Source organism: Petaurus breviceps, unplaced genomic scaffold (genome assembly GCF_028583685.1).
Source record: "Petaurus breviceps papuanus isolate PSGF00001 unplaced genomic scaffold, PetGlider_PUasm1.0 90639, whole genome shotgun sequence".
NCBI lineage: Eukaryota > Metazoa > Chordata > Mammalia > Diprotodontia > Petauridae > Petaurus > Petaurus breviceps.
Window position 1 is genome coordinate 887,581 of NW_027187296.1, and position 23,943 is coordinate 911,523.

Below are 23,943 nucleotides of genomic sequence, written 5' to 3' on the forward strand. Positions count from 1 at the left end.
CACTCTATTTCTTAGCCAGTACCAAGTAATTTTGATGACTGCTACTTTATAATACAGTTTTAGATCTAGTATGGATAGATCATGTTCCCTTGCATTTCTCTTCATTAATTCCCTTGATAGTCTGGACTTTTTGTTCTTCCAGATGAATTTTGTTTTTAATTTTTCTAGCTCTATAAAATAATTTTTGGTAGTTTGGTATAGCACTGAATAAGTAAATTAACTTTGGTAGAATTGTCATTTTTATTATATTAGTTCAGTCTACCCATGAGCAACTGATATTTTCCCAATTATTTAGATCTGACTTAATGTTTGTGAAAAGTGTTTTTGTAAGTGTGTTCATATAGTTCCTGGGGTTTTTTTTTTTTGGCAGATAGACTTCCATGTATTTTATCATGTTTACAATAACTTTAAATGGGATTTCTCTTTCTATCAATCACTTGCTGTTGGGCTTTGTTAGTAATATATAGAAATGCTGGTGATTTATGTGGGGTTTTTTTTATATCCTGTAACTTTGCTAAAGCTGTTTATTATTTCAAGTGATTTTTTATTTGATTCTCTAAGTATACCATTATATCATCTGCAAAGAGTAATAGCTTTGTTTCTTCTTTACCTATTCTAATTCCTTCAATTTCTTTTTCTTCTCTTATTGCTAAAGCTAACATTCCTAGTACAATACTGAATAACAGTGGTGATAATGAACATCCTTGTTTCACCCCCCTGATCTTACTGGAAATGCTTAAAGCTTGTCTCCATTACATACAATACTTGCTGATGCTTTTAGATGGGTGTTACCTATCATTTTAAGGAAGACTCCATTTATTCCTATGCTTTCTAGTGTTTTTAATAGGAATGGATGCTGTATTTTGTCAAAAGCTTTTTCTGCATCTATTGAGATAGTCATATGATTTCTCTTAGTTTTGTTGTTGATGTGGTCATTCTGATAGTTTTCCTAATATTAAATAAGCCCTGCATTCCTGGTATAAATCCTACATGGTCAATAGTATATTATCCTTGAGATAAGTTGCTGTAATTGCTTTGCTAATATTTTATTTAAAATTTTTTGCATTTATATTTACTAGGGAAATTGGTTTATAATTTTCTTTCTCTGTTTTGACTCTTCCCAGTTTAGGTATCAGCACTGTCATAAAAAGAATTTGGTAGGACTCGTTCTTCACTTATTTTCCCAAATAGTTGGTATAGTATTGGCATTAGTTGTTCTTTAAATGTTTGATAGAATTCACTTGTAAATCCATCTGACCCTGGAGATTTTTTCTTAGGGAATACATTGATGTCTTGTTCAATTTCTTTTTCTGAAATGGGATTATTTAAGTATTTTATTTCTTCTTCCATTAATCTGGGCAATTTATGTTTTGTAAATATTCATCCATGTCACTAAATTGGTCAAGTTTATTGGCATACAGTTGGGCAAAATGCATCCTAATTATGGTTTTAATTTCCTCTTCATTGGTGATGACATCACCCTTTTCATTTTTGATACTGGTAACTTGGTTTTCTTTTTTTCCCATCAAATTAACCAAAGGTTTATCTATTTTATTGTTTTCCCCCATAAAATCAGCTCCTACTTTATTTATTAGTTCAAGGGTTTTATTAATTTCAATTTTATTAATCTTTTCTTTGGTTTTCAGAATTTCTAATTTGGTATTTAATTGGATATTTTTAATTTGTTCTTTTTCTAGCTTTTTTAGTTGCATGCCCAATTCATTGATATCCTCTTTCTCTATTTTATTCACATAAACATTTGGAGATATAAAACTTTCCCTGAAAATCACTTTTGCTGCATCCCATAAGTTTTGGTGTGCTGTCTCATTATTGTCATTCTCTTGAATGAAATTATTGATTGTTCCTATAGATTGTTCTTTCACCCATTCATTCCTTAGGATTAGATTATTTAGTTTCCAATTAAAATTTAGTCTATTTTTCCATAGCCCTATATTACATGTAATTTTTATTGCATCATGATCTGAAAAGGATGCATTTAATATTTCTGCCTTTCTGCATTGGATTGTGAGGTTTTTATGCCCTAATACATGGTCAATTTTTGTGTAGGTGTCATATACCACTAAGAAAAAGGTATATTCCTCCCTATCCCCATTCAATTTTCTCCAGGGATCTACCATATCTAACTTTAAAAAAATTCTATCAATCTCATTAACTTTTTCTTATGTATTTTGTGGTTAGATTTATCTAGTTCTGAGAGGGGGATATTGAAATCCCCAACTGGTAGAGTTTTGTTGCTTATTTCTTCCTGTAACTCTTTTAACTTCTCCTCCGAGGATCTGGATGCTGTAACACTTGTTTCATCTATGCTTAGTAATGATATTACTGCATTTTCTATGTTACCTTTTAGCAGAATGTAGTTTCCTTCCTTATCCCTTTTAACTAGATCTATTTTTGGTTTTGTCTTGTCTAAGATCAGGATTGCTACCCCCTGCTTTTTTTAACTTCAGCTAAAGCACAATATCTTCTGCTCCAGCCTTTTACCTTTACTCTATGTGTATCCCTCTGCTTCAAATGTGTTTCTTGTAAACAACATGTTGTAGGATTCTGTTTTTTAACCCATTCTGCTATCCACTTCTGTTTTATGGGAGAGTTCATCCCATTCACAGTTATGATCACTATCTGTGTCTTTCTCTCCATCCTAATCCTCCCTTTCCTTACCTCCCCCCACCTGCAGATGCTTTTCTCTCTCCTTTCTCTCTTTCCCTCCTCACTAAAGTTTTACTTTTGAATATCCCCTCCCTCAATCTTCCTTTCCTTCTATCAGACCCCTCCCTTTTCTTTCCCCTTTCTCTTCCTGCTTTCTATAGGGTAACTTAGATTTCTATACCTAACTGAGTATGTTATTCCATCTTTGAGGCAAATCTGATGAGAGTAAGGTTCAAACAATTCTCATCTCCTTCCCTTCTTTCCCTCTACTGTAATAGATCTTTGTGCCTCTCCATGTGATATAATTTATCCTTTTCTGCCTCCTCCTTTCCTCTTTTTTCAGTACAATCCCTTTTCATCACTTAATTAAATTTTTATCATTACGTCAAAGTCAACTTATACCCACACCTTCTGTGTATGTATACCCCCATTCTAAATGTCATAATGAAGATATAGCTCTCGAGAGTTACTAGTATCACCTTCCCTTGTAGGGATGTAAACAGTTTGCCCTTATTGAACAACATCGTTTTTCCACCTTTTCTGTTTACTTTTTCATGCCTCTCTTGAGTCTTGTACTTGAAGATCAAAATTTCTGTTGAGCTCTGGTCTTTTCATCGGAAAGTTTATTTCATTGATTATCTTTCTCCTCCCCTAGAACATTATGTTCAGTTCCACTGGGTAGTTGATCTGTGGTTGCAATCTACACTCCTTTGCCTTATGGGACATCATATTCCAAGCCATTCAATCTTTTAATGTAGAAGCTGCAAGGTCCTGCATAATCCTGATGGTGGTTCCATGATATTTGAATTTCTTTCTGGATGCTTGCAGTACTTTCTCCTCAACCTGATAATTCTGGAATTTGGCTACAATATTCCTTGGCATTTTCAATTTGGGGTCTCTTTCAAGAGGTGATCAGTGGATTCTTTTTTTTTTCTTTTAAAGCAATTGGGGTTAAGTAACTTGTCCAAGGTTACATGGCCAGTTTTTTTTTTTTTTTTGTGTGTAGGTATTAAGTATCTGAGGCCTGAGCCAATCCTGGATCCTCCCAACTCCAGGCCGGCACTCTTACTCACAGTGCCACCTAGCTGCCCCAGATTGGTGGATTCTTTTGATGGCTATTTTACCCTCTGGTTTTAGGACCTCAAGGCAGTTTTCCTTGATGATTTCTTGAAAGCTGCTGTCCAGCCTCTTTTTTTCATTGTGGCTTTAAGGTAGACCAATAATTCTTAAATTACTATTTCTGGATTTATTTTCTAGGTCAGTTGTTTTCCCAATTGTAGCAGCAAGCACCCCAAGCGCATCCTCAGGGTTTGCTGCCCATACAGGTTCTTGGATCTGCTTTGTTAAAGGAAAGCAACTCAAAATGGGTTAACAAGCTTACTTTAATCAGTCAGACATATATCATTTACCTTGTTCAGGGGAAAAAGGTAAGCACCCCAAACTTCAAAATATACAGACAGAATTATCAAGACATTAACAGATCAAGTAGACAGCTTTCCAAACTGTCCAGCCATTACATCCATACCCAGTCAACATCTGGGTTTCCACATCTGGGTTTTTCAAAGCCGGGGGACTCTCAACAACGGCTTCCCATAATTCAGATCAAATCACAGAACACTTCTCAAAGTGAGTCCCAAAACAAAGCTACACATCAGGGCTTATATAGCCTTCTCCTGGCTCAGAGAATGTAACAACCTTATTGACTCACTGGCCAATCAAGAAGTATCTACTGAAAAACAAGCCTCCCTCCCCAGGCTTCAGGTGCACTTTACCCTAGGGGCAGGGAAGATCTTCCAAATTTGCATTTCCATTACACCAATGAGGTACTGTATTTTTTCATTCTTTTGATTTTATTTGACTGATTCTTAATTTCTCATAGAGTCATTTGCTTCGACCTGCCCAGTTCTAATTTTCGAGGAATTATGTTCTTCAATTAGCTTTTTTGCCTCCTTTACCATTTGACCCATCTTACTTTTTAAGGAGTTCTCTTCAGTGAGTTTTTGTGCCTTCTTTTCCATTTGACCAATTTTACTTTTTAGGGATTGTTTTCTTCAGTGTACATTTTTGCCATTTGGCTGATTATATTTTTTAATGACTTGTTTTCTACAGTCAATTTTTGTCCTTCATTTTCCAAGCTATTGACTCTTTCTTGCATACATCTCATTTCTTTTCCCAATTTTTCTTTTACCTCTCTTAATTAACTTTTAAAATCCTTCTTGAATTCTTCCAAGAAGGCTTTTTGGGTTTGAGACTATAATGAGAATGGAAATTTGAATATCTTCTCTGCCCCTTAATAAACCTAGGGGGGTAGTTTGAAGACCTCCCCTGTTTTGAAAGTAAACTCTGCCCCCTAATAGGCTCAATGTAATTACATGGAGCCTGTGGTGGGAGGAGTTTGCTGAAGAGAAGCAGAGCCCACAGGAAGCTGGTCAGAGCCAGAGAGACAGTGGGAGAGAGAGGAAGTTGAGGCAAGGAGATAGAGAGGTTTATAAGTAAATATTGTTCTTCTATTGATTTGTGGGAAGGCTGAAGGATGCTGTGGCTCTCAGTGTTATTATGGCTTCTTAATATCTTTGGTACTATGATGGAATCAGCTTACTGGTTTTGGGATTGAGTTTTCTGGTGTTTAAATAAATGCTTCGGTTCTGTATTCTATCTGGAGAGTTTGGTATATTTTGTGATCAAATCTCATGCGATATTTAAGTCACAGTCTTTATCATGATCATGGGCGCTATAAATGTTGCATTGGCACTACAGAAACCAGTTCATATTCCCCTTTTAAGTTTCAGATGTGGGTATATTGATAATGTCCTCTTCTGAATTTGTGTTTTGATTTTCCCTGTCTCCATAGTAATAATCTATGATCATTGTCTATTTCTGCTTTTTGCTCATGGTGTTTGCCTATTTCCTGGTTTTAAAGTTGATCTCTCCTGCTGGAGTACAGGGAGCCAAGCTTCTTGTATTGCTTGGGTCACTGGCTTTGTGTGCTGGGGTCTAAGGTGCTAGCAGCGGGATGCTGTAGGGGTCTGGCAGCTTACCTGGTGCTAAGCTGGGGTTAGAAACACTGAAGCTCTCCGGGTGGGTTTGGGGTGTCTGACCCCTGGAGTATGCTTGCTCACCTGGGCTGCTTTGAAGCAATGAAAGGTTTGGCTACAGGAGGATGCCTGCCAGCTTGGAGTTGTGCTGAAGCATGGGGAAGTTTGGCTGCCAGAGTATGTCTGCTTGCTGATGCATAGGGTCATTTTCTGAGCTACAGTCTACTAGTTTCCCTCCTGTGCCAAGGCATTAGGCAGTTGGGGGGTCCTGGTGTTGGTGCTTGCCTGCTCTACCACCCCGAGGCTCAGGATCTCCCCTTGGTTTGCTGAGATGAGGCTTGCTCCTGGCTTACTGGGATACCTCCTGTCCTGTACTGTTCCCCTTCCACCAGAATGAGGACATTTCCCATTAATCCCTGTTAAGCCACAAATGAGCAGCTTTCCAGAGGACTGCTGCTGTGAACAGCTTTCAAGGTTCTGATTACAAAGTATAGCAAACTCTCCATTTATTCAATAGCAAATCAGAGCAAAACATTCACAGAAAATCAAGGTACAGCATTCACCATGTCACAACTCAACAACTTATCACTATTATGGCCACATGGTTTTCACCAAAGTAGTCACAATAGTTTTCAACAAAGTACAATCATTTAGTCAATCACAAAATCCTTAATTCGATCACAAAGTACAAAAGTCAAAGTTCTCCACCCCTAGATCACAGTAAATCATAATCTTCTCAGTCAGTATACAGTATCCAAGTAAAGTCTTCTTTCAGCTTGACTTGAGGCTGGCTCTCAGCTTCCATGGTCCCAGCTCCAACTGTCACCTGGGTTCAAAGGCAGGCAGCTCCCAGTTCCTTGTCCAGCTTCTTGTCCAGTTCTTCATCCAGTTCCTGTTCCATATTGAAGTTCACAGTGTCCAGTAAATCTCAAGTCCTTCACAGTTCCTGTTTCTGAGAAGACAAAGCTTGACAGAGCCACAATAATATTCATGCACATTGCTGGCACCATCAGAAATTCACTATCTGCCTGTGAAATCAACTTAGACCCACCAACAAGGTCTGAGAACTCAACAAAAATAATCAACATAGCAATCAACACAGACCCACAAACAAGGTCCAAGAGGTCAGCACAAATCATCAGTAAAGTCCCAGGACCTCCAAAACCCTCCTCCAGGACTTCTGTAAACATACAACCAGAACATCCTCTTTCAGGGCTTCCAGTAAGGTCCCAGGGCTTCTGTACAAAGTATCACAAACAAACATCAACACAGAGCAGAGTGCCAGTTTTCTCCTTGACTCTGCCACCACAAGTGTCCTCTTCTTAGTTCCTTTAGTCTGTATCCCTGGAGATCTCCTCATAGAGTCATTAGCTCCTCCCCAGGAGTTCACAAGTTCTAGGGTTCACAAGTTGTGGGATTCACACGTTCTGTTTCTTAACATACTTGATACAAGGCTCAAAAGAAACTTGAACGGAAACAAGGTGTTAATTCAATAGTTGAAACAAGGTGTGTACTACTTCAGTGCTTGCCATTATAATCCCTCAAGCTTCCTGGCCTGCAAGACTGCTGCACCTGTCTTTGTGCTGGCTCAACTGTTTCAGGATTTTTCTTGGGGTGATATTTTCTGAGTTTTTAGAGGTCAATAAAGGAGAGTGAGAGGAACTTCTTATTCTGCCATCTTGGCTCCTGGAAGTCTTCCTAGTGTAACCTCAGGTCCTTCTTACAGTAATCTAGGGCCGAACCTTGGGCTCTCCAGTCCTAAGCCATAGTTAGTGGCCCCGGCTACATTGTCCTGCAAATGGTATTACTCCCTGAAGTCCTCTGGTGGCTGCAAACTACAGCTGCCTGGAACTGAAAGCAGGGACTCTGCTGTCCTGCAAGTGCCCACAGCCAACAGGGTGCCTGCCCCTTGGTACTGTACTCACCAGGCTCCTTTTCTCCACAGCCATAGCCCAAGATACCTCTGGACAGCACAGCTGTGCTTGGTGTCACTCTACAGTGGAAGATCCATCAGTCTTTTCCTACTCAGCTGTCAGACCCCCACACTCTCTTCAAGATGAAAGTTTCTAAGGCTGAAGCTGCTTTTCTACCCAGCTGCCCCCAGGGCTGTTACAGTTTGTTGATTCTGCAGAATCAGCTTAGAAGTATTTGCTCTTCACTCAGACCAAACCTCTACCCCTGAAGGTCCTAGGATCTTCTCAAATTGTCTTAGGAAGACTGCTGCTTTACCTTGTATTAATTTCTGTTGCTCTGAAGTGATTCTTCTTTTTGTGGAGTAAATTTGGAGAACCAAAAATTTTCTGACCTATTCTGCCATCTTCCTAGAATCATCATCAATATCTTGTTTAAATAAATAAGTGAGGACAGAGTCATTTTAATTATATACCATATATTTTTCTTATTTTAATTTCTCTAGTTTTACATAAGTTTGATCTTTATGGGTCAGTAGTCTGACCAACCTAAGCTTAATAAGTCATTTTTGGCCTCTAAAGGTATAATGTATCATTTTTTTAGTGTTATTTGGTGTTCCTTGGGTCCAGTACCTTTTAATTCTTTCGTTGAAGAAATTACTCATGAAATAAAATTTTATGGCCTTTGTCTAGACTACAAGCTAGCCTTTGTCTAGACTACTCAATAATGCTTCGCATTCCTTACTTCTGATCTATATTTTCTATCATTTTTTTCACCATCCTTACCTCTTTCCACCTTTTCAATTGTACTGAATATCAGAATGTCAATTTAATTTAGAAGAACTTACCAGGTGCTTCACAGAATTTTTATACTTCTTCATCCTCTGCATTAAATAATGGCATATTAAGCTGCGATTATCTTCTTGGTTGTCTTTTTACAAATATTTATTTTAAGAACTGCAATAGATGACCAAGGCAATCCTAAATTGAAGGCAGGAAGAAAAGAACATGGTCTGGCAGGTGGAATGTTCCTATGTATCCTAAACCAAATATGTTTACTCAGAAAATAAATTTCATTCTATTTGAGAGAGTAGAAATCATGAAACAAGAAAAGTTAATCACATTGCAATTCAGTATTTATTAAGCACCTACTATTTCTAAAGCACCTTTATTTATCCAACAAATAAAACTTTTACCTACCACTTGCAATTGATTGCACTGACCTGTAGTTTTATAGATTTAGGGAACTCCTGATAAGGAAATTCCCTCTAGCAATGCCAACTGGTAATTCTTCTGCAATTTATAGTCTTAAGGAGTTGCCAGGGACTCTGAGTTCACAATTGTATCAGCAATGCAATATTCACAATGCCTACGGCAATTATAAATATGCTGATGTGATTATTATCACAAAATATATCAGGCTTGCTATATGGGGGATAAAGCTAGAGCATTTATTAAAACATCAAATGACTGAGTCCCAAAACCAGAAAGTCAAAGCCATCACAGTAGTTATGAAATTGGCACAGGTAGATAAAGTAGAAAGCACCCAAATTCTCAAGCCTTTAAAACAGAACAGGCTACCTCAGGCAAAGGTCCTCCTCTCCCCACTCACAGCAACTACTCAGCGTCCAGGAAGCGTGCTCCTAGCAGCTCTGGCCCCTGGCAGTCCTTAGCAGGAGTCCTTAGCAGAAATTCTGGCTGGCTCAAAAAGGGGTTTGCGCCTCAACCTCCACCTTGGCTGCTACCGCTACCGTGGCCACTGCCTCTGCTGCTGCCGCTGCCACTGCTAATCACTGCAGGAACTCTTGGCTTCCACTTCCTCTTGTCCCACCCCTTCCTGCTACATCAGCAAGTCCAATGGGGCATGGAAGATCTTTAAATCCCATAACCCTTACAACAATCTTGTACAGTGTTACACAGACAAAATGAGTCAAAGGCAAAACTTAAATCTGTGTGAGGTCAATTTTCAATGTATCACAATGCCTTGCATTGCTTACAATACCCTCTACCAAAGTCTTCTCATGGTGCTTCATTGTAACTTGAAGTATTCTTTAAAGACACTGTCAGAGGAGGGCAAGTTCTAGTAGGTCCCAGAAGATCATACGTCCAAGGATTTTCTTAAGAGAGGCTGTCACTAGAAATTTGGGCCAAGAATTGATGAGGGTTATTTTCAGCTACAGCAACTCACAAAGACTGTCTGCTAAAGGCAAAGAAGGATGAAAAGACGTGCATTGCTGGCATGAATTCCTCATAGCAAAAAGATCATATTATGTGTCAGTAAAATGCACAGAAGATCCTGTGGCTCTTAGGTAATAAATGTTTCTTTGCAAATCATCAACAGACTTTTCCTTAAGTTACCTTTTCCCTTTCATAGGACAACTCAAAGTAGTGTTCTCTTTTGAATAAACATCCAATGCAAATTAGTGGAAATGTGAAATAAAATTTTGAAGGAGTAATGGATGATTGATTTTAATTTTATTTTTTTCCCCAGCAGCAGTTTTAAAGAAGCTATACATTTTATTGTGATGTCCATCACTTTCAGGTATGAAAGACTGCAAACAAAAAATTCAAGAAGGTTTGACCTTTGATTTTAAGCTCACATTCACTGACTTCTCATTTTTTCTGGCTCAAGAATGGGATAGGGTTTGGGGGTGGTGATCCAGATCTGAAAGATTATTTCAGACAGGCTAAGCAAACTTATAAAAGACTGACTGATAAACCAAAACTTTAAGTCATTTTTTTACAATGGAAAATGTAGTTGGAAGGATAACAGGTTTAGACCATTTGCAAAGGAAATTTCTGAAGGTTAGTGTGACTAATGAAATCTGAAATAACTGAGGAAACAAAAGATTGAGGCTTCAATTATTATTAAGCATATTATTCAACAATGCATGCCAATTGTATAAAAAATCAGGACTAGGCCTCTTCAGCTTGGCACTGGACCCCAAATACAGGGGAAGACAGGTTTTTGTGAATTAAAAGAAAATAATTAATGGGATATAAACCAGGATACAAGATTAAATAATCTGATTTCTAATACAATGAAATTGAAGGAATTTTTTTTTTTTGCTTTTTGGAGGGCAATTTGGGGTTAAGTGACTTGCCTGAGGTCACATGGCTAGTAAGTGTTAAGTGTCTGAGACAAGGTTTGAACTCAGGTTCTCCTGACTTTAGGGTAGGTGTTCTATTCACTGCCACCTAGCCACCCCAATTGAAGGATTTTCTAAGTTACGGGTGGGGTGGTTAAAGAGTAGGTTTCAGTCAAGTTAGAAGGTGATAAGTGGGCTTCAAAGTCTTTCTCAAAATTGGGAAATGTTGATTAATTGAATCCATCTTTATTTTATGAAACAATGGCTTATACCATTTATTTTCCCATGAAGAATTTGCAGAAATACAAAATTGTGTGGTGGCAGAAGATGGAGGCAGTGTTCATTAAATGGAATCCAATTGGTTCTCTCAATTCTCACACCAAATTAGCTCCTGCCTTCACTCTACTTCTTTACCTCTCCCCCTCCCCATCCTCCCTGTCCTATCCCAGAAGACCTAGTTAAGATCACAAAGTTGTTTAGTGAACAAGGAATTAGAATAATTAGAATGAAGGAAATTATAATAAAGTGAATTGTGTGGTTATTAAAGACATTTCCAATAATTTATCATCTATTAACAAATTGCCCTTCTAAACTCTAGAGATCTCTCTAACACTCTTCAAAACATCTTCCCCTCTACATAATACCACCACTACCCCAGGCACTTTGATAAAGTTTTAATCTTTGCCAATATTCATTTGAAGCTAGACAGGTCATCACATTTCTGCTATGATAACACAAGATGGGCATGTTATAATTAACTAGATTAATTCATATTAATTGCTTTTGAGTGATGAAATTTGATCTCATTTAAGCTGATCAGCAGCACATTTGTAAACCTTCTTTTGTGGGAAGTCATTCTTATGCAAGTGGGTAATCTCATCATTTTTATGTTGATTTTAATTTGCCTAAATTTAAAAGAGTAGCATTTTCTGACCTGGTCCTCAAATTCTGGCTTACCTTCTAAGGCATTTGGAGTTCTCTATGCACTGACTCCACAGCACTAAAAGGATTATTGTTCTCTCTTGACACTTTGTTCCCTCTTTTTAAAAAAATTGTTTTCATATAATAATAATGACCTGAAATAATAAGACCATTCCTTTTGAAATTTGTCACATCCATGATAACAACATAACTGTACATGACATATCATGATAAGCATGTTAATGAGTTATTATAGGATCAAAGGAAGAAGGTCATAGCAAGTCAAATAAGATAATATATGAAAATACTTTGGTTGTACTATGTAAATAGATGCTGTTATTATTATTATTACGGCAATAGCATAAGTCTAGATTGAAATCGGAAGAGAGTAAAGGCAGGAAGACCTATTAGAAAGTTACCCCATATTCCAGGCTGAAAATAATGATGGCATTTATGGAGGGGTGTGGGTATGTGTGATGGCAATGGGAATAAGAGAGGAGGGAATGGATTAGAGAGATGGAATGAACAAGGAATTAAAGGGGGAAAGTCAGAAATAATGCTAAGCTTTCAAATGGAGGAGATCAGGTGAATAGGAGGGTTAAACATGGGAAGAGTAGGTTTTGGGGAAATATAATAATGAGTTTGATTTTAGGTATGGTGAATTTGAGGTAACAGTGAAATATCTAGATAGAGATGTCCTGAGGATCATTGGAAATGCATATCTGCTCAAAAGGAAGACTAGACTCTGTATTCTCTACCTTGGAAATCTCATTTATATACATGATTTTAATAACCATCTCCATACAGATAGCTCCCAAATTTGAATCTTTAGTAATAGGGTAATCTGAAAAAGTTCACATTGAATGGCCTCAATCTTCTCAGTGAAATACAAACCTTAAAATATGTAAGAATGTCTTCAAACATTAAATTTCATACTTATTGAATAACTATATGTAACACTGTGCTAGAAACATACATGATATAAAATTTATATGCTAATTATAAATTATATTTATTAAAGAAGGTCTGATAAGGACCTCTACTGGGTAACACTTTTATTACTATTAGTACTAGAAAATAAATCAAGTTTCTTTTAAAAAATAATTCAGAATTTTTACTAATTCATAGTAGCTTTTTCTTTTTTATTCCATCCCAACTAGTTCTAACTAGTAAAGATTAATTATATTATCAAAAATATTACTTGGGTCCACAAAGTAGTTCTTTTATAAGTTTTATTAGGTGAACTACTTCTAAATTTTCTTAAGTATTTGCAAATGGAAATATTTTATGCTTAATTTACTCATTGTCTTAGCATGTTATTAGCACACTAACATTATAGTGTGTTCTTAAAGTATACTTTCATTTGTTCAAGAAATATTAAGGATTTCATATATTCAATGTAAAGAGAAAATGAGGCATATTGGATAGAAGAAAAAAGTCTTGAGTACAAATCCTGCCTCTGACATATACCAGCTGTGTGACTGGGCAAGTTATTTTATCTCCTAGAGCACCACAAAAATTTCTAAGTCTGTAAATTGCAGAAGAGTTACTGACCTTCTTCAGTAAAGGGAATTGTCACTCCAGGGGCTTCCAACATGAACTCAAATGCCTAGACCAACAAATAAATGAATATATATATACATATATATATATATATAATATTTATGTATACACACATATATGCACTATATAGTGTGTGTGCATGCATGTGCACACACACATTCAATGGGAGGGAAAGTGGTATAGTATATGGAAGGCAAGTTTTTTGGTTAGGAAAACCTAAGTAAGTCCAAGTTCTCCTACTGACACACACTAATTGTATAACTCTGAGCATATTCTTTTTTTTTTTTTTTAAGCAATCAGGGTTAAGTAACTTGCTCAAGGTTAGACGGCCAGTTATTTCTGGGTGTGGTGATAAGTATCTGAGTTCAGTCATCCCGACACTGGAGCCGGTGCTTTTACTCGTTGAGCCACCTGGCCGCCCCCTATGAGTATATTCTTTAACCTCTTGTTGCTCCTTGTTGATTCTCCATAAATTGAACATAAGTTATGGATATACATCAGTTAAAAGAATCCCCTACAGGAGTTTCCCACATGGAAAGAAGTTGTAGATTCAAACTAACAAAAACAACTTAGGGCTAGCAATACAGAATTACAGACTGGGATTATAGCTCTATATTTATTTTTCATTGTCAGGGGTATGGAATTTGATAAGACTTGGTGACTGGATGTACATGAGGAGGGAGAGGAAGGAGTCTAAAAATGACTCCCAAGTTAAGAGAAGGGGAGAATGGCAGTATCATTGGAACAGTTGGGGAAATCAGGAAAAGCATGTATAAAGAGAGATGGTAAGATCTTACTTAGGCCAGCTCAAGGTGAGTTTGAGGGGATAATTGATGGTATCAGGTGGAGATGCCCAACTAAGGGGCTGTTTAATTTTTGTGTCTATATCCCTAGCACCTAGCTTAGTCCCTTGAACATAGTAAGCACTTAAAATAGTGACTTAATTGAATTAAGCCTGGAGCTCTGGAGAGCTTTTAGGGTTAATGGTGTAGATTCGGGAGTCTCTAGAAAAAACTGTAGAAACTTTGGGAGTGGATGAGATCATTAAGAATGAGGGTTTTAAGGGGGAAAAAAGGAGAAGTGGATTGAGGATAGACCCAAATGAGGACAGGAGAGCCAGTAGAAAAACAAAAAAGAAATTAGGGAAATCAGAGAAACACGGTAGTGTGGTGTCACAGAAGTCAAAGGAAGAAAGAGTATCATGGAGCAGGCAATGGTGAAAGGAGGTCAAGGAGGCTAAAGACAGAAGAAGTCATTAGATTTAGTCATTAAGAGGCCACTAGTGATCTATCAGAGATCAGTATCAATAGCAAGGCAATCTAATATGGATCAAAGAGTATCAGATTTGGAGCCAAAGGGAGGTTCAAATACTATCTCTTTCCTTTACTAATGGGGTGGTCAGTGAACTCCTCTGAGTTTCAGTTTCCTCCTCTGTCAAATATGGATGATGCTGTTCTTCATACTTACTTGACAGAGTTGTTTTGAGGATTACAGGATTAGACCTCTAGACCCAAAACAGATACCTCTGTGGCTAAGCTCTTCATGTTATAAATGAGGAAACTCAGGCAGAGGAAAGTGAGATGACTTGTCTATCATCACACAGGTAGTAAATGTAAGAAGCAGAATATGAGATACCATATATATATATATATATACACCAGAGCACAATCTGGTTTTCAGACCTTAAAGTCTTATGTATATGTCAGGTACTTTTATTAGAATACTAAAGATAGAAGTCATGCTGTAAGGGTTGAGGAGTAAATGGGTAGTCGAGAAGGGGAGATAGCCACTATAGAATATTTATTCAAGAAACTTGGAGTAAGTGGAGAATAGAGATGATCCCTGGGGGGGAAGGGGGAGGTAGAATTGAGGAAGGCCCTTTTAGAATAGGGAAGGCCTGAACATGTCTATGGGCAAAAGGAAAGGAGTCAGTGAACATGGATTGATAGAGGATTCAGGGGGAACTGATGAAGCAAGGTCCCAAATGTTAGATTGAAGGTCAAATGTTAGATTAAGGTTGGGTTTTTTTGAGGGGGGGATGGAGGGAGGGAAGGAGTGATTACTTAGCCTTAGACAGGAGGAGAACTACTCTTCTTAAAGACCAGAGGGAAAGAGGAGAGAAGAGGAGCTCCTGTAGGATAACCTTGATTACCTTAGAATGTAAAAGGAAAGGTCATCCACTGAAAGTTTGTAGGAAAGAGAGTTGGGAATAGGGACTTGAAGGGGCAAATTTGGAGCAAGCACTATAGGAAATGTGATAGTGTGGGGTCAACAACTAATACAGGAAAAGATTGCCTCACAGTCTTGAGTACCTAGTTGAGGCTATGTAGCATGTAATTATAGAAAGTGGTTTGAGAATTCCCATGGAAGATCTAGACTTGTAAAAACCAGAGGAAGAGAAAAATTCATTTCTCAAACTAATAAGAATGTCTATGACAATTTGCTTAAAATTAAATAGAAAACATATTAATTTCTTCCACTAATATCCAAACCACTTTCCCTCTCCCCCACCACCATATACACACCTCTCCCCACTCTTCAGGCATAAAAGAGTACAAGTTTTTTTTCTTTTGTTTTTCTGAATGATTTTCATCTTAAATGATGAGGATGCAATGTTCTCTTTTTTGGGCTTAAAAATATGAATTAGTAGCAAGCTCCAGGTCAGATACGAAGTGGGAGATTCAATTTCCTTCCTCATATGTTTTTTTCGTCTTTATAGGGTGTTTAGTATCGTAGTGTTCTTCGTTCATACTGCAGTACTGATTGCAGCTTTATCCCTGACTCCCAAGGGTATGAAGTTACCTTTAACCTATCATATCACTTTTTTAATTTTTGGTCTCTTCTTCTTTGTTGATGTGCTATTTCAAGTCTTTTTGGAAGGGTAAGTTGGATTTTTAAAACATACAAAACATGGGATATGGCAAGTGTTACTTAATGCTGAATTAGCTCTCAGTGGTTGCATTCTTATGGCTAACTGCTATTTAAACTGACATTGACATCTTTGTTAAGGGGAATGTGAAAATTTAGGATGAAAAGTTACCTTTTGAAACCATATTATTTTCCCCTCAGTCTTTAGAATGCCATCATATTAATCTCTGAAAGCAAATTAGCTAATTACTTGGGATTGGAGGTGAGGGTGAAAAGGATTGGTGTGGGATTTTATTTTTGTTTTGGGTTTTTTTTTGTTTGTTTTTTGCTTTTTGGAGGGAGGAGGGCAGGGCAATGGGGTTAAGTGACTTGCCCAAGGTCACATTGCTAGTAAGTGTCAAGTGTCTGAGACCGGATTTGAACTCAGGTTCTCCCGACTCCAGGGCCGGTGCTCTATTCACTGTGGCACCTAGCCACCCCAAGAGTGGTGGGTTTTTTAAAAAAATCATTTTGGGGGAGGCTAGGTGGCAAAGTGAGTAAGCTGGCCCTGAATTGGGAGGACCGGATTGGTTCCAGCCTCAGATACTTAACACCCTCACAAAATAACTGGCCTTGTAACCTTGGGCAAGTTACTTAACCCCAATTGCTTTGAAAAAAAAATCTTTCTTGTGTTTCTTCTGAGAGGTAAATTTCATAGCTTTGCTTGCATTACAGAGTGACATCGTATTTTTCTTCAATAATCAATGCACTAGATCTCTTTGCTATTGTGTTGTTCCTGATATTGGATGTGACTTATATTTGTTTTGATATTGGAGGAATTCAACAAATTCCCAAGTAAGAAATATGTGATTTGTATGTCTTGAAATGTTGTATGCTTTTCTTGTTTGTTTGTTTTTTTATAGTCTTCTTCTTCTTCACTTTTTGGAGGGGGGAAGGCAGGGCAATTGGGGTTAAGTGACTTGCCCAAGGTCACACGGCTAGTAGGTGTTAAGTATCTGAGGCCATATTTGAACTCAGGTCCTCCTGACTCCAGGGCGGATGCTCTATTCACTGCTCCATCTAGCTGCCCCAAGTAGTTTTCTTCTTACACTAATATTACTACTCTCATTGTTATAATTCTTTACCATATATGTTGCTTGAAGAAGTTCTATTTAAATTTCTGCTTGATTTTAATTTTTAAATAACATTATTCCAAGGCTACTATTATTACGGCTACTACTAGCTAGCTAGCTAGCATTTACATAGTGCTTTCAGGTTTGAAAAATGCTTTAAAAATATCACCTCATTTTATCTAGACAGACCTGTGAGCCCAGGAGTTTGATCAGTATTTTTTTTAATGAACTAAGAGATTCAAGGAAGATCCAGAAACCTCTGACTCCTATTAAAGTTTAAATGTACTAATTAATAGTTATTGAGTAACAACCATGGAAGGTAGTGATAAATATATCTTTTGAGATCACAAGGAGGTTTCCACTCTCTCACACATCTGAGGTGAGGTCCATAAGGCAAGAGGAAAGATTCTGCTGGATTTTAATCAATCAGTCAAGCACCTACTCTGTGCTAGGCACTGTACTAAATGCTGGGAATGCAAAAGGAAGCAAAAGCCAGTCTCTGCCCTCAAGGAGTTTACGATCTAATGCCGGAAAGGCATAGATCTTTCAGTATTGTGACAACTATAACAAGTAATTGATAGGAGAAAATATGATGAATAGTATTAAACAGTTTAAAGATCATCAGATGGGTCACTTTGGAACTTTGTTCTACTCATGGTGTGTCTGGTTTAGTGTGGCATCCTTGGAGCCTGACCCCAAATAAGATCAAAATGGACCAGGATGACTATGACAGCTCTAGAATCAGTGAGAGGAGATATTCTCCTGTATACTCTCTCTTTTCTGGTTGTTTCATCATGACCCTACTTTTTCTTTATTCCTTTCCTCCACTTGTCTGACCACTCCTCAGTCTCCTTTCCTAGATCATCAACCATAACACATTCCCTAACTGTGACTGGACTCAAAGTTTCTATTCTAGCCCCTTGTCTCTTTCTTCTCTCTACTCTTTCCATTGGTGACTTCATCAGCTCCTGTGGTTTTAAATATCTCATCTATAGCAATGGAAGTGATACTCTGATCTATGTATTAGCACTAGTCTCTCTCCTGATCTCCAATTCCATATCACCAACTTCCATTTGACATTTTGAACTGGATATATAATCATCTCAAATTTAATATCTAGAACACAACTCATTTCCCTTCACTTCACCCCTTCCTTCTTCCAAACTTCCCTATTTCTGTTGAAGTTATTTGTATTCTTCAAATCTCTGCGGTTCATAACCTTAGCATTATCCTTTACTCCTCACCCTCCCTCATCCCATATACTCAATCAGCTGCCAGATTTGTTATTTCTTGCTCCACAATCTCACTCACAACTGACTCTCTACTTACACAGCCACAACCCTATTCAGACCCTTATCACTTCTTAGCTAGATTCCTAATTTGTCTTCCTGACTGAAATCTCTCTTCTTTGTAAAATAGATTCTTATTAATATGTTCAGTTTTTTTAAATTCTTAAATCTTTGCCTCTCTTTCCCCCAGAGAACAGTAAATGGATTTTTTTATGTTTAAGAAGAGAAAAAAAATCATTTCAATGGGAAAAAACCCAAACAAACCTGACATTATATGCAATGTATATTGGATCTCCACCTCCACCCAAGCTTGTTCTTTGTAATTTCAAAACTTTTTTTTTTTTACTGCTTTATGCTTGCTATTATTTCCATTTCCATTTTTTGGAGTCATTGTGTATATTGTTTTCGGGGCTCTATTGCTCCACTCTGCATCAGTTGATGAAAGTCTTTTTATACTTCTCTGTATTTATCACATTCATAATTGCTTACAATACAGTAAGAGTTCATGGCATTCATATCCCATAATTTGTTTAGTCATTCCCTATTTGACTGACATCAACTTTGTTTCCACCACAAAGAAGATATAATAAAAGGGTGTAAATATAAATATTCTGGTCTCTGTTGAGTTTCTTCTTTTTTTTTTTGTCAATGGCCTTTTTATAGTATGTGCCTACCAGTGGAATCTCTGGATCAAAGAATATGGACAGTTTTAATACTTTATTTGCATAATTCCCCATTACTTTCCAGAATGATTGTATTAATTCACAGCTCCACCAACAATACATTAGTGTGCCTCTATCTATAACATTGATTTTTTTCCTATCTTTGCCAATGTGCTGGATATGTGGTAAAATATCAGGGTTGCTTTGATTTGCATTTCTCTTCTTTTTGGCAATTTAGAAAGTCCATTCTTATGATCATTAGTAATATGCAGTTATTCTTTAAGAATTATTCTCTAGTTGTTTGACTACCTAAATATTAGGAGATAACTTTTGGTCATATATATTTCTATTAGTTGCTCATATATATCATGGATACCAAAGTCTTATGAGAGACACTTAATATAACAAATTTTTTCCTCCTGTCTTATGTGCAACTTCTCTTCCTATCCTAGAGGCAATAATTTTGCTTTTGCAAAAATATTTCAATTCCATGTATCAAAATCCCATCTTTTATTCCCACCCCAATTTAATAAACTCCAGTGGTTCCTATTCCATTTCGGCTCAAATATAAAAGCCTTTATTTGCCACTCAAAATCCTTCATAACCTGACCCCTTCCTATCTTTCCAGTCTTCACTTCCAGAGTATACCTTATATCCTTCCATGAACTCTTCAGTTCAGGTGCTTGGGCCTACTGTTCCTCACACTTGACTCTCCCACCAACTCCTCGCTGTACACACTTGCATTGGCTGACCTCCCTACCTGGATTGCTTTCCCCTGTCACCTCCAACTCCCAGCTCAAACCCTACTTTCTGTAGTTGACCTTTATATGGCATTTCCCCAACCTCCCCCAATTCTGTCCCTCCAAGACTACCTTCTATTTTCACTGTATATATGGCATACTTCCCACTTATTTGTATATTGTCTCCTCAAGGACTGTGAGCTCTTCTCTTTTTTCTGTATTCTTAGCATTTAGTACATAATACATAGTGAGAGCTCCTGACTGACTAGAAGTCTTCAAAGCAGATCCTGGGTAATCAATCACTTGTCAGGGATGTTGCTGAGGTCCATTCCATCTCTGAGATTTTGTGATTCTGTATTTCTCCCTAACCCCCACTTCCCCTGCTTTCTACCTCCCTTTTATGTATTGTCTTCCCCCCTTAGAATGTAAACTCCTTGGGGCAGAGATTGTCCTTTCTGCTTTTTATAAATATACCCAGTGCAGTGGAAGTACTCTGTGAGTAGCTGTATTGGGGTGCAGAAATAACCCCTCTCCTTTGGAAGCATTGTAAATAATTTTATTATAGATTATTTCAGACATATTTGTTATAGAAAAATGGATCAATGAATAAAGCAAATCTAAGGGTTGAAAAATAACATTCCCAGTGCCTGGCACGTATAGCACCTTTTGTTTGTTGATTAATTGTTTACTGTTCACAACATTCTGTTTCTGTAATCAAGGCAGGCCAAGGTTCAATTCCAACATCCCCAATTCGTATATCCCTGACTTGGACACAGCATTGTCCTTATTGTCATTAGTGGTTGACTAAGTACTTTTCCCATCCATGGTTTCATGTGATCCTCTCAATAACTGTGAGTTATGGAGGGCAGGTATGATTTCCCCCAAATATTTTACATAGAAAGAAATTGAAGCTGATGGAAGTTAAATGAGCTTCTGAAGGTCCCGTAGTTAATAAATTCCAAAGTTGGAAAAGAAACTGAGGCCTTTGGTCCTACATTATTTCACAATCTGGACATCTCAACTTCAATTTCTAATGGCTTAATATGGTTTTGGAGTCAATTTTGTCACTGATAGCTATGTACTGAGAACCCTGAAACTTCTGAAAAACAATGCCCTGGTCCAGTAGCTCTCCTACCTGAGGGAGGATTCCTAAGTCCCCCTAGGTGGAAGCAGATTAAGTAAAAAATGGACTTCAACTTTTGACTCTTTCTTGCCAATAACTGCAAGTTCTGAAACAAAATTGTTTCTTTTGTATTTATTGTTAGGTTGACATTTTTCGTTAAAGCTTTAAGACTTTTTGTTCTGTTAAAAGTGTTTCAGCTGATCAGTTCGAAAAGAAAAATTGAAAAAGCTGTTAGAAAGTTGGTAAGTGGGTAAACCCTCTTTTGGATTTTGAAGCATGTCTGTTATTCTAGCAAGACCATGTATATAGTGCCTGCTGTGAGTCAGACGCCTTTACAAAAATTACCTCATTTGATCTTCACAATAACCCTGGGAGATAGGGGCTGTTATCGCTATTTTACAGCTGAGGAAACTGAGGCAAACAAAAGTTAAGTGACTTGTTCAAAGTCACAAAGCTATTACTTGCATGAGGCTGGATTTGAATTCAGGTCTTCCTAATTCCAGGCCTAGGACTCCATCCATTGTGTTACTTAGCTGTCTCCTGAGAAATACTTGCAAGGATGACAGATATCAAGGTAATATTATGTATATGTTCTTTATTTTTAGGTTAGCAAATACTTAAGTCTGTCATTTTTTTCTCCAAGGTTTCAGAAAACAAAAGACGTTATAGGAAAGATGGATTTGACCTGGACCTCACTTACATTACTGGTCTGTGCAGCTTGACAAAATTATCTACAATGGCTTGTTGGTTTGCGTGTACTAACTTAAAAAAAATTGTTCTCTTGTCAATAATTCAGTTTATATTTTGCCTTGGTTTAATACAAACCATATTGCTTTTTTAAAACATTTTGCATCCAGAAAACTTTTCTCCTAGTTCTTACTGAGTTTCTCTTCCACCCTTGCAAATATAGAATGGAAGTGGGTGAGAGAATAGACATATATGCAAGAGTGAGAGAATGATGGTAGTGTTGGAGTGGAAAGGGGGAATCAATGTTATTATTTTTATCATCTCTCAGTCAGAAGATATTTGACTGTCAAACATGTTTTGTAAACTTTAGGAAGAGAATTCTTCCTGTTCTCTGTGGGGATTATAATTGCCCAATCTGAAAGAAAAACCACTAGGCAGAGTTCTGAGCCAATGGCACATTACTAAAGGGTCCATGGTTCCCTCTGATAAAGTGGACCTCAGATCTTCCTCATAATCTGAGACGTCCCCTTCCTTCAGGGCCTGAGTTTTATAGTGCTTTGATACCTGAACAATATGGGTGGAACAGACCAGAAATATAGTTGTATTGGTAGATAGACCTTGTCCTTGACCCTCTAGGAGGGTCTACACAAAATACAGAATTCCACTGGTTGGCAAACAGGCTAGTGGGCAGACCTTAATAGACCTGTCTTGACTATTCAGGAGATCCTACCATGTTGCTGAGCACACTCATGGGTTGGTAGAAAGGCAAGCCACAGGCAGGCAACTACTCATTGTTTATATGCTCATGGTCATCTCCATAGAGATGACAATGTTGGGCAATAGAGGAGTGACAAAGGATGGAAGGGTAGCAAAAATATCTGGGGGACTTTCCATGAAATTGAGTCACCTTTGTAACACTGGCTTGGTTACCATAACAAGGAAAAACAAGGGTGGGAGGTCCTCTAATTAGCTTACTATGATTAAGCAAGTGAATTTACAATCTGCAATTCACTACTCAGAGCTACTATCAGAGGCCTCACTCTGTGTAATCTTGTGTAATCATATCAAATTGATTAATAGTGATTGTAATAAAATAGGGGCCCAATCTACCACATCTTTTCTTAGATTTACCTTACTTATCAGGGCTTGGGTTTCATTAAAGCAAGTTGAATGGATGTCCAATTAGAATTAGATGGCCCTTGAAACTCATGGAGCTAAATGATCATCCTACTCCACAAATTTATCTGGATCTCAGTCCATGTCTGGTCATGGTGTTGATTTGTTTCTATTCTGTGACTCTTAATTGCCTAAAAGAAACTTTCTATTAGAAAAGGGGCTTCTGGACATAAGTGATCTGACTGTAAATACGTATTAAATATGTATATATGTGTTTGAAAATCTTATCATTTCATAATTTTAATGATTTTTTAGTAGGAGCAATCTCTTTTTATTTTCAGATAATGTTATTGCCATGTCCTTCCCATCATCTGGAGGTCAGTCACTCTATAGAAACCACATTAAGGTAAGAGAGAACATTATTTGAGAGGTACTTATTTTATATTTTTCATTGGAAATAGACTGAGTCCATTACAATTTTACATTTCAAGGGAGATTATGTAGACCAGCTTGTGCTATCTCTGAGAATCACCTCTTCATTGGTATCACCAAAATGAACTCACTTTCTCTCCTTACCCCCAGCTCCCCTCCTCTCCCCTCCTTCTATTCATTTCTTTTTAGTCATTTCTAGGGCACCTCTGCAAACTTTACCTCTGTAAATTTCAAATTTTCTTCCCTTCTTCCTCTACTTTTTTCCCCTGTTCCATCAAGTGATAGTGTTACTGACCTATTGTGATTCAGTTATCTCTACTCTTCTTCCATTAAGGCTCTAGGACTGGACTCTCTGGTCCCTCCATACCAATGTCCTACAGCCACCATCTTTTCTTTTGTTCTTGCTTCCTCTCATCTCCCTGAAGAAGGGGGTATGGGTTTTCATAGAAGGATTTCAGACATGCCTTGCTGACTCTGAAATTAAAACATATTTCTAAGAGGTTCTTTAGAGAGTACTTTCATGCTTTCTCCTTAAAATATTAAAATATCAAAAGAAAAAGTTGCAGTTAGTGTGTGTGTGTTTATATATATGTATAATTTTTTTTTCCTTAAACACCTACTGTGTGCCAGACATTGTGCTAAGCTCTGGTTATAGAACTCTTAAAAATTAACCCTAGTCTTTCATGTAAATATTTAGTGGGAACAAATCCTTTTCAGTTGCTTCTGACT

The 23,943-nt window shown here is 37.4% G+C and overlaps 1 protein-coding gene across 1 annotated transcript in view; it reads left to right on the forward strand.

Annotated features, from left to right (window-relative positions):
• LOC138143486 (phosphatidylinositol 3,4,5-trisphosphate 3-phosphatase TPTE2-like) overlaps positions 1-23,943 on the forward strand; it is a 101,253-nt gene that overhangs the window by 23,012 nt on the left and 54,298 nt on the right. Inside the window, 6 exon segments of the mRNA XM_069064757.1 lie at positions 10,104-10,154; positions 15,905-16,066; positions 16,768-16,887; positions 21,122-21,221; positions 21,623-21,686; positions 23,124-23,188. Of these exon segments, the coding sequence (XP_068920858.1) occupies positions 10,104-10,154; positions 15,905-16,066; positions 16,768-16,887; positions 21,122-21,221; positions 21,623-21,686; positions 23,124-23,188 (562 nt within the window).